Consider the following 11,638-nt stretch of genomic DNA (forward strand, 5'->3'; position numbering starts at 1 on the left):
AAGCTGAGGTGGGCGGATCACTTGAGCCTATGAGCCCAGGAGTTCGAAGATGCAGTGAGTTATGATCATGCCACTGCACTCTAGCCTGGTCAACAGAACGAGACTGTATCTCTAAAAAACAGAACACATATATACACACACACACACACACACCCGCGCGCGCGAAACATAACTTAGCATTATACATTATTTAGGGTACTTCATGTCGCCAAATTATGAGTTCCTTGGGCCAAGCACAAAGTAACAGAAAAACAGGGGACTTGGCCAGGTGCAGGGGCTCACGCCTGTAATCCTAACACTTTAGGAGGCCGAGGCAGGTGGATTATCTGAGGTCAGGAGTTCGAGGCCAGCCTGGTCAACATGGCAAAACCCAGTCTCTACTAAAAATACAAAAATTAACCAGGCACGGTGGCAGCGGGCGCTTTTAATCCCAGCTACTCAGGAGGCTGAGGCAGAAGAACCGCATGAACCCAGGGATCGGAGGTTGCAATGAGCCGAGATCACGCCACTTCACTCCAGCCCGGGCAACAGACTGAGACCCTGTCTCAAAAAAAAAGAATTCCCCCTACTGCAACCCTACTGTCCTCTCCCAAGCTTCCTCTTACATGCTACTGCTGGAGATAGAAATAAAACTTTGGCCAGGCACAGTGGCTCAAGCCTGTAATCCCAGCACTTTGGGAGGCTAAGACGGGCGGATCACGAGGTCAGGAGATCGAGACCATCCTGGCTAACACGGTGAAACCCCGTCTCTACTAAAAAATACAAAAAACTAGCCAGGCAAGGTGGCGGGCACCTGTAGTGCCAGCTGCTCGGGAGGCTGAGGCAGGAGAATGGCATAAACCCGGGAGGCGAAGCTTGCAGTGAGCCAAGATCCCGCCACTGCACTTCAGCCTGGGCGACAGAGCGAGACTCCGTTTCAAAAAAAAAAAAACAAGAAATAAGACTTCTTAGCCTGAAGTGAACTATCATTCGAAAGCAAAACAGGTCAATTTCCAAGAAGTTTCTAGTTTATACCTTTCCTAGTTGAGCTATTAAGTATTTCCTGTATAAGCCGTTCTCTTCCATTTCCTGCTAGGTCAGAGTCAACAAATAACTGGTTCATATCAACAGGTTTAATTAAGCAGATAACTTACTATGTCAGCAAGATGAGCCAACATGTGATGATACCTTTGACTAAAGTTAGAGTAGATAAGTAGTGCTTCTCCAGACTGCAAGCATCTGAAATTTCAAGTTTTCTTCCAGACATCCCAGAGTACGTTAGTTCCCTTCCACATGCCTAAATGATCCTCCAGCTTAAGAAAACTCAAGTCCATGCTGTTAAAAATGAGACGAACTTTTCACGGCGTTCATGTAATATATTAATAGCTGCCCAAAATAGCTGTTATCTTCAGCAATAGCCCAACAGGTTCTCTCTAATTCTAAGTCCGTCTCCAAAGAGGAATCGCAAAGCATCCTAAAAGGTTGGTTTCAAGGGAAAGCCAATATAGGTTACTCATAAACATCTCTGCAAATGGAAGAATGAATAAACGAAATCCAAAGATAACCCTCCAACCTAATTTTAGTTTTTAAGTTTCTGACTCCTCTTCCCAGCAAACCTTTTTCAAGATTTGGCAAGCAGGCCACAGAGTAAGAAAAGTAAAGACTTCTGGTGTTCCCCAAGCTATTACTTCCTGCTGTTTTCCTCAAAAAGTGGGTAATCAGCTAGTTTACCACAATGCTAGTAAACAAGGAAAACTGACCGGCAGAAAGCAAAACCCTAAAGGCAAAGATAATCCACACTAACCAAGAGCTATTTCTATCTGAGGTCAAATATAAGAAGAGAACTGCTTCTTAACAGCTCCTACTTAACAGTCCCACCCACACTACCCCACCCCCTCTAAATGGTGGCACTTGTTTGGTCACAAGAGCCAACTTTCTAACTTCAGAAAATCATCTCTCTTTCACATCTTTACTACTCACTAAAGATCTAGTGACAGACTTCTCATACCCTATAAACACCAAAAAATAACTCAGAGCCTATCTGGTTCTTCAATATACTAGGAATAAGGCTAGGTGCAGTGGCTCACACCTGTAATCCCAGCACTTTGGAAGGCTGAGGCAGCAGATCACCTGAGGTCGGGAGTTTGAGACCAGCTTGACCAACATGGAGAAACCCTGTCTCTACTAAAAATACAAAATTAGCTGGGTGTGGTTGTGCATGCCTGTAATCTCAGCTACTGGGGAGGCTGAGGCAGGAGGATCACTTGTACCCGGCAGGCGGAGGTTGCCGTGAGCCGAGATTGCACCATCGCACTCCAGCCTGGGCAACAAGAGCAAAACTCCATCTCAAAAAAAAACTAGGAATAAATTATTTCTCAAGTCTTTTAAAATTTCATGAGCTTACAGAAGACACCCAAAGAGCTCCTATACTCTGGCAGAAGGTATATTACTAAGCCAAGGTTTCAAAAACCTATAGGCTTCAAAGAATGGGATATCCATATAAGGCAACACCCATATGAAACTCAACAGCCTTCCAAATCTGTCCCTGGCCATCACTAAAAAACGTGTGGCATTTCCCTGGAATCTGACAAGATAGGAGCTCCAGATCTGAGGTAACGACATTCACTAGCCTCAGTTACCCTCTATTATTTTAGTTGCCTAAGTGTTTCCTTGCTTTGCTGTACTGTACAGAACACACTACATTCCCAAGAAAGGCAAAGCAGTACCCATTATTGCAAGATTCCTCTAGAAGGAAAAACTTCCACCACACTAATTTGAGAGACTTAATGAAAGGCACCTGCTACTAAAATCGGAAGCATAACTTATTCATTCAACAAATATTTACTAAATACTCTGTGCAAGCCTCTGAATATTCAACAGTAAATAAAAGAGGTATGGTTCCCATTTCTGCAGAATAAAGTTCAGTGAGACAGACACTAGACAAGCAAACAAATATGTAATTACAAAAAAAGCTATGAGTAGGGTAACCTAATCTATACCTGTTGTCCCAGTGTAAAATAAAAGCATTCCCCTTTACTCTCAAAAATGTCTCAGGATGGACTACAAATGATATGGTCACCTTAACTGTGAAGGACAAGGTACTATGAGAGAGAATAACGCAGGCAAGTTACTTTAGCCTGGGTGATCAGAGAAGACTTCTTGGAAGACATGCCATTTAACTGAGTCCTGATGGGTGGTAAGGCTCCAGTCATTCTGGAAGGAAAAATGTTCCAAGTACACGGGACAGCACAGGTTATGACAGGGCTTGGGTCATTATTATTGATCAACATCAATTTTGACTAAATAAACGGAATTGTCAAAAAAGTGACTTAGAGCCAGGCATGGTGGCCCACACCTGTAAACCCAGCACTTTGGGAGGCCAAGGCAGGCAGATCACTTGAGGTTAGAAGTTCAAGACCAGCCTGGTCAGCACGGTGAAACCCCGTCTCTACTAATAATACAAAAATTGAGCTAGGAGCGGTGGCTCACACCTACAACCTTACCACTTTGGGAGGCCGAGGCAAGTGGATTGCCTGAGCTCAGGAGTTCAAGACCAGCCTGAGCAACACAGTGAAACCCCGTCTCTACTAAAATACAAAAAATTAGCCGGGTGTGGCAGTGTGCGCCTGTCTCCAAAAAAAAAAATTTGGCCAGGCGTGGTAGAGCACACCTGTAGTCCCAACTACTCCAGAGGCTGAGGCATGAGAATCACTTAACCCGGGAGGCAGAGATTACAATGAGCTGAGATCGCGTCACTGCACTCCAGCCTGGGCGACAGAGAGAGAGACTCTGTCTCAAAAAAAAAGGCTGGGCGCAATGGCTCAAAAAAACAAAAACACTTGGGCAGGTGCGGTGGCGCATGCATGTAATCCCAGCTGCTCAGAAGGCTGAGGCAGGAGAGTCACTTGAGCCTAGGTGTGCAAGTTCAACCAAAGCAAGACCCTGTCTCATACATACACACACGAAAGTGACTTGGGGGTTCCCAGAGATCAAATTGTATGTGCAAGATTAAAATATGCTAGGCATGTAATTGTTAGAACTCAAAATTCAAACATAAAGACAAAAAAGAACCTTTAAGACAGTGGCTTTCAAACTTTTATAAGTCATGAAACCCTCCAAGAATCTGAAAAACACTTCAGATCTTCACGCAGAAAATGCATATATTCACGTATGCACACATCCACATATACACAATTTGAAGACGTTCATAGGCAATGCCACCACCCAAACCCCAGCACCACCAGAAGTTCATAATGAACTACAAGATTTAAAAAGTCCTCTTTCATTAAGGCAGAAGCAAGCTAACTTATTTGGGAGTTAAGCTATTTCTTAAGATTTACTGACAACATCCAGGAATAAAGAGAAAAACTAAATGTATATATTTTTTAAAAGATATCACAACAATTTTAAGTCCCTTAAAAACAATGAAAAATAGACAATAACGTATCACCAAGACTCAATGAGACTAATTTTTCCCATCATTTTAGAAAGCTAGAGCTGCCCTTTAATTCTTACCTTACTAACATTGAGTGAAGCTAGGGGAGGAGGGGTTTCTGTTCGGTCATTAATTATTTCCACTTCTGAAACATACTGTAAGTTTATGAGCAAGATGTCTGCATGGTTGGGCTTTCCACTGGAAGAGGGACATTCTGGTGAGAAAAAAAAAGTTAAGGAAAAATAGGACAAGCAGAGGCATTGACACATCCCAAAAGGGGCATAGAAAACACAATTCACACAAGGCTTGTAAAAGGCAGGCCAGGAGCACGAAGGCCTTATAAAAATCACAGTTCTCCTCAGGAAATCTCTGCCTGTCACCTTCCTCCTGCCCAAATCCTTGGAAGCTTCCAAAGGAGTTCTGTCACCTTCTCTCTACTGGCTTTATGGGGAGGCATAACACAGATTTAATGCGTTTGTCTTAAACCTACGAGTCAGACAAAAGAGCTAGACCTTTCTGTTCTTCCTATAATACTCTGTATCTGCACAGTGTTCTTTTTACTCTTTCAGATGTGAGCTTTCCCATTTTGCAAAGGAGAAAACTACACACTGGAAAGGAAATTCACCCAAGGTGATCCAGCCAGTTAATCCATTCATTCATTCACACATTCATTCTCCAAACATTTAAGAGCCCACTGTATGTCAACTAAAAATTGAGTAATTCAGCCAGGCGCAATGGCTCACGCCTGTAATCCCAGCACTTTGGGAGGCTGAGGCAGGCGAATCACATGAGGTCAGGAGTTCGAGACCAGCCTGGCCAACATGGCGAAATCCCGTCATTACTAAAAAAAAGTTAGCCGGGTGTGGTGGCACATGCCTGTAATCCTGGCTACTCTGGAGCCTGAGGCAGGAGAATCACTTGAACACAGGAGCCAGAGGTTGCAGTGAGCTGAGATCATGCCACTGCACTCCAGCCTAGGTGACAGAGTGAGACTCCATCCCCCCAAAAAAAAAAAAAAAAAGGGTATTTCCTAGTTTCAAGACCCTTCCAACCAAACCACTAATGTAAAAGGTCTTATTTCTTCCAGGTGTAACCTCTCATTTTTTGAAAAAGCAACTATTGTTAGCACGGTGGCTCACGCCTGTAATACCAGTACTTTGGCAGGCCGAGGCGGGCGGATCACGAGGTCAGGACATCGAGACCATCCAGACTAACACAGTGAAACCCTGTCTCTACTAAAAATACAAAAAATTAGCTGGGCGTCGTGGCGGGTGCCTGTAGTCCCAGCTACTCAGGAGGCTGGGGCAGGAGAATGGCACGAACCTGGGAGGCGGAGTTTGCAGCGAGCCAAGATCGCACCACCCACCACTGCACCACTCCAGCCTGGGCAACAGAGCAAGACTCTGTCTCAAAAAAAAAAAAAAAAAAAAGCAACTACTCTTACTATAATTAGTTTCAAAGGACATCTTCCTAAACTAGAAATCTACAAGCAGTGGTTAAATGAATTAAAATACTTGCCACTCAAAGGCAGCAGACTCAGTAGGAAACTTCATTTTGAAAGATGCCATGGCCGGGCACGGTGGCTCACGTCTGTAATCCCAGCAATCTGGGAGGTCAAGGCAGGCAGATCACCTGAGGTCAGCAGTCTGAGACCAGCCTGACTAACATGGAGAAACCCCGTCTCTACTAAAAAAAAAAAATACAAAATCAGCCGGGTGTGGTGATGCATGCCTGTAATCCCAGCTACTAGGGAGTCTGAAGCAGGAGAATCGCTTGAACCTGGGAGGCGGAAGTTGCAGTGAGCCCAAATCAAGCCACTGCACTCCAGCCTGGGCAACAGGAGTGAAACTCCGTCTCAAACAAAAAAAAAAAAAAAAAAAACAAAGCCGGGCGGTGTCTCAGGCCTGTAATTCCAGCACTTTGGGAGGCCGAGGCGGGCAGATCACGAGGTCAGGAGTTCGAAACCATCCTGCCCAACATGGTGATACTCCGTCTCTGTTAAAAAAAAAAGATACAAAAATTAGCTGGGCGTGGTGGCGCGTGCCTATAATCCCAGCTACTCCGGAGGCTGAGGCAGGAGAATCGCTTGAACCAGGGAGTCGGAGGCTGCAGTGAGCCAAGATCACGTCACCGCACTCCAGCCTAGGAACAGAGCGAGACTCCATCTTTAAAAAAAAAAAAAAAAGATACCATAAAAAATTACTCCTTCAAGATTCCAATAAACCCACCTGTAGCTCCCATAAAAGGGGAAGCTGTGGCACATTTATCCCAACAAGAAGCGTTTCGTTTCCAAGACTGAGTTTCCTGGAGTAATTCAGAAGTCATTCCCACCCCAAAGAAGCAGGCCACCTTTTCCAATCAATTTAACATTGCTGCTTTCAAAAGGGAGGCTGCTACTACTACGTAAAAGGACTCCATGTGCTGGACTGATCAAGGCAGCATGAGAACTTCACTCTTTCACCTGTAACTCACACATCCCCAACCCACATAAGCCCCGGCAAGCCCTCTCTGGAACAGGTTTCCAATGCAAACATCCCCCAAACAGCGATTTCCAAATGACCGAGAAGCCTAAAAGTCAGAACAGCCCCCCCACCACCACACATACACACGCATCAGCGAAACAAGCCACTATCCCCAGTTCAGATACAAACTCTGCCCTGCACTTACTCTCCCCCAAAACAGGCAAGGACCAATTTGGTCACCATCCCACCGCCCTTCCTTGGACGAAATCCCATCAGTGCACATGCCCTCCTAAATTCTATACCTTTGCCCTATCAGCAGTTCCTTACCCTAAACATCCCTCCCCATAATATTTCACCCGCCCCTCCTTTCCATCCGGGCTCCAATCCACCAGCCCCCTCCCAACACCACCCCCTCTCCTAATCACTGTGTCCCCTCTCATAACGTTCTTCCCGAAAAGCCATCCCCGTGTCAAGCCCTCCTCCACCCACTGATCCTCGGTAAAGCCCCAGCTCCCGCAAGGGGAGACAGGATCCCCAAAGCTGACCGAAGGGCCCGCGGGAGGGGGAGGGGAACTCAGGGCCATGCGCATGCGCCCCGGGCGCCGCGGTAGCCGGTCGCCCCTAGGCCCGGAGAGAGCCCCAGCCGCCGCCGTCGTCCCCCACCCCCCGACCACCGCACCTATACGCCGGCCCGGACTCGGGCTTCACGCAGGGAAGGATACTTAAAGCCAGCATTTTGGATTGGTAGTCGAAGGCTACCACCTCGCCCTGCAGCCGCTGCTCCTGGCACGTCCGGCACGACACCTGGCTCCCAACGCTGAAGTACTCGCCCGGAGGAGCCGCCATCTTGGGAGTGCAGCCGCGGCCGGCGGCGGCGGCGGCAGCAGCGGGCGAAAGCCGGGCCCCTAGTGAGCGCCGCGACGCGACGCGACGCACGGAGCGTGCTTGCGTCACACGCCGGGGCGTGGTCTGACGCTGGGTGGCTAGGGAACCTAGGTGGACTAGGGAAGACGAGGAAATAAAGGGGAATCTGAAAGATATTTGTGTAGCTGCGTCCGCTCGGTTAAATGCTTGTAGAGTCCATTTTAGAAGTTAAGGATAAATGACCTACGTGGAATGAAAGGGGGAAAGAGGAGAGAGCTGCAGTCTCCATTATATGCACACCTTCCACACAAGAGTTTAATGAATGAATTTTATAAAATATATTAACCCCATTTTGCATATAAGGAATCAGAGCCTCAGAGGACTTAACAATACTTGGACAAGATGATTATAACGGCCAGGAGCGGTGGCTCACGCCTGTAATACCAGCACTTTGGGAGGCCGAGGCAGGTGGACCACCTGAGGTCGGGAGTTCGAGATCAGCCTGGCCAAGATGGTGAAACCCTGTCTCTACTAAAAATACAAAAATTAGCCGGGTATGGTGGCGCGTGCCTGTAATCCCAGCTACTAGGAGGACTGAGGCTGGAGGATCGCTCGAACGTGGGAGGCGGAGGTTGCACTGGGCCGAGATCGTGCCACTGCACTCCAGCCTGTGCAATAGAGCAAGACTCCGTCTCAAAAAAAAAAAAAAAAAGATGATTGTAACTAGAGAGTGATAGTGGAAAGAACATTGGCTGTGGAGTGAGATAAGCCGGAACCAGAATCCCAGGTCAACCTATTACTAAATCACCTGACCTTGAGTAAGCAAATTACCTGATCCTGTTTCTTCATAGGCATTTGTATTGTCACTTCTTGAGCATCTAACAGCCCTTTGAGGTAGGTATCAATGTCCTCCTTTTACAGAAACTATGTTTTAGACTAAACTTGTCCACGGTTCCACAACTAGCAAAAACAGTCTACCTATTTACAAGGACAGTGCTATTTACTGCTATACTGTGTTAGATAATAATACCTACCTCATAGTTAGGAGGTTTAAATGCGATAACGTGTATATGTGCATGGCATGTACTAGGTCTTTAATAAATGGTAGTTCCCCTTTAGTCATCCATTATTCTTAGAAGTCAAGACACTTCCTCTTCTTCCTTTTTGCCCTCTCCCCCAGAAAGCCAGGCAAAAGGCAGGAATGAGGAGCAGCAGATAGTGACAAAGAGGAACTTGGAGGAGGGGTTTTGCACCCCTGCCCTTTAATGTCCATCTGATATACAAAACAGTCATTTTCTTAATCTTATGTAAAGGACTATGTGCATGTATTTTCAAGCCCTACCAATTGCTGTCGCTAATCCACCCACCCCCACTATAGAAATTTTGGATCCTCGCTTCATGTATGAGAAACAGGTTGACCTTTCTGTAGTCCAGAGGGAGGCAAAGGACCAGTCCTGGCGCAGCTTAACCTGAACAAAGTTCAAAAGTACTTCCTTGTCCTCCAAGAAACATAAACTTCCTGGTGTTGGAGGTATTGATACAATCATTGTAATAGGAATAAAAATTCTGTTCCTTCATAGTGTGCTTTTTCAGAGAACTTTTTTTTGTTTTATTGTGTTTTGTTTTTGAGACAGAACCTCGCTCTGTCACGCAGACTGGAGTGCAGTGACGCTGTCTCGGCTCGCTGCAACCTGCACCTCCCAGGTTGAAGCGATTCTCCTGCCTCAGCTTCCTGAGTAGCTGGGTTTACAGGCGCAAGCCACCATGCCTGGCTAATTTTTGTACTTTTAGTAGAGATGGGGTTTCACCATGTTGGCCGGGCTGGTCTCAAATTCCTGGGCTCAAGCAATCGTCCTGCTTCGGCTGGCCTCTCAAAGTGCTGGGATTACAGGCATAAGCCATTATGGCCAGCCTCAGAATTTTCATGCCTCTCATCTTTGCCCTGTCCTCCATAACAAATCATACATAATCGCCATTCCAGTTTTCCACTTTTTATATGGAATCATGATTATAGGTTTTCATAAAAGACTTCTAGGAGCCATTAGGAAAGGCCTTCTTGGAGGAAGTGAAAAATACCTACTGAGACCTGAAGGATTAGCAAGGAAAAAGAGTGGCCATGTTCCAGGCAGAGGGAACTGCATGGGCCAGGACCCCTAGGATGAGAGAACTTAGTGTTTTCAAGGAATGTATAGCTCAGAAATATTACAAAGCAGAGTGTGGGAATAGGCTGGTGAAGGTTGAGGCTAGATCCAGAGCAAACTTTCAAAGACTCAGTAAACAATGTAGGCTTTCTCCTTGGGCAATTAAAAAACTTCCTGGTGGTGTCTGGGCACGGTGGCTCACACCTCCAATCCCAGCACTTTGGGAGGCCAAGGCGGGCAGATCACGAGGACCATTCTGGCTAACATGGTGAAACCCAGTCTCTACTAAAAATACTAAAGATTAGCCAGGTGTGGTGGCGGGCGCCTGTAGTCCCAGCTACTCAGGAGGCTGAGGCAAGAGAATGGCGTGAACCCGGGAGGCGGAGCTTGCAGTGGCTGAGATCGGTGCCACTGCACTCCAGCCTGGGAGACAGAGCGATACTCCGTCTCAAAAAACAAAAACAAAAAAAAAAACAACTTCCTGGTGTTGGAGGTATTGGTACAATCATTGTAACAGGAATAAAAATTCTGTTCACTACGAAGGCAATAAACTAAGATTTATATCCAGCTTCCCTCCCTCACCCTTTTTTTTTTTTTTTTTTTTTTTTGACAGGGAGTTTTGCTCTTGTTGCCTAGGCTAGAATGCAATGGCAAAATCTCGGCTCGCCACAACCTCCACCTCCGGGCTCAAGCGATTCACTTCCCTCAGCCTCCTGAGTAGCCGGGATTACAGGCATGTGCTACCACACCCAGCTAATTTTGTGTTTTTAGTGGCGACAGGGTTTCTCCATGTTGGTCAGGCTGGTCTCCAACTCCCCACCTCAGGTGATCCACCCGCCCTGCCTGGCCTCCCAAAGTGCTGGGATTACAGGTGTGAGCCACCTCACCCAGCATCTTTTTTTTTTTTTTTTTTTTTTTGAGACGGAGTCTTCCTCTGTCGCCCAGGGTGGAGTGCAGTAGTGCGGGCTCGGGTCACTGCAACCTCCGCCTCCCTGGTTCAAGCGATTCTCATGCCTCAGCCTCCCGAGTAGCTGGGACTACAGGCACCTGCCATCACGCCCGGCTAATTTTTTGTTTTGTTTTTTGAGACGGAGTCTTGCTCTGTTGCTGAAGCTGATGTGCAATGGCTCAATCTCAGCTCACTGCAACCTCTGCCTCCCGGGTTCAAGCGATTCTCCTGCCTCAGCCTCCCGAGTAGCTGGGATTACAGGCACTTGCCACCATGCCCAGCTAATTTTTTGTATCTTTAGTAGAGACGAGGTTTCACCATGTTGACCAGGCTGGTCTGGAACTCCTGAACCTGTAATCTGCCTGCCTTGGCCTCCCAAAGTGGTGGGATTATAGGCGTGAGCCACTGTGCCCGGCTTAATTTTTGTATTTTTAGTAGAGGCGGGGTTTCACCATGTTGACCCACCTGGTCTGGAACGCCTGACCTCAAGTGATCTGCCTGCCTCCGCCTCCCAAAGTGTTGGGATTACAGGTGCGAGCCACCGCACCTGGCCCCCTACACTTTTCTAATTAGTGAAATTAATCTCTTTCGGAGAACACAGATTTACATTATCATTTTAATCTACCTATTAGAAAACTTTTAAAGAACTGGGCGCTGTGGCTCACGCCTGTAATCCCAACACTTTGGGAGGCTGAGGTGGTTGGATCACCTAAGGTTAGGAGTTTGAGGCCAGCCTGGCCAACATGGTGAAACCCCATCTTTACTAAAAATACAAAAATTAGCCAGACGTGGTGGCGCATGCCTGTAA

General features: G+C 46.8%; 1 protein-coding gene across 1 annotated transcript in view; it reads right to left on the reverse strand.

Annotated features, from left to right (window-relative positions):
* LSM12 (LSM12 homolog) overlaps nt 1-7,812 on the reverse strand; it is a 37,397-nt gene extending 29,585 nt beyond the window's left edge. Inside the window, exons 1-2 of the mRNA XM_005584395.3 lie at nt 7,599-7,812; nt 4,495-4,628 (exon numbers count right to left, since the gene is read on the reverse strand). Coding sequence (XP_005584452.1) covers nt 4,495-4,628; nt 7,599-7,722 — 258 coding nt within the window. The 5' untranslated portion in view covers nt 7,723-7,812. The remainder of the gene's footprint in view (nt 1-4,494; nt 4,629-7,598) is intronic.
* Between the last annotated feature and the right edge of the window lie 3,826 nt (nt 7,813-11,638).

The sequence above is a fragment of the Macaca fascicularis genome, chromosome 16 (assembly GCF_037993035.2).
Source record: "Macaca fascicularis isolate 582-1 chromosome 16, T2T-MFA8v1.1".
In the NCBI taxonomy this organism is placed as follows: Eukaryota; Metazoa; Chordata; class Mammalia; order Primates; family Cercopithecidae; genus Macaca; species Macaca fascicularis.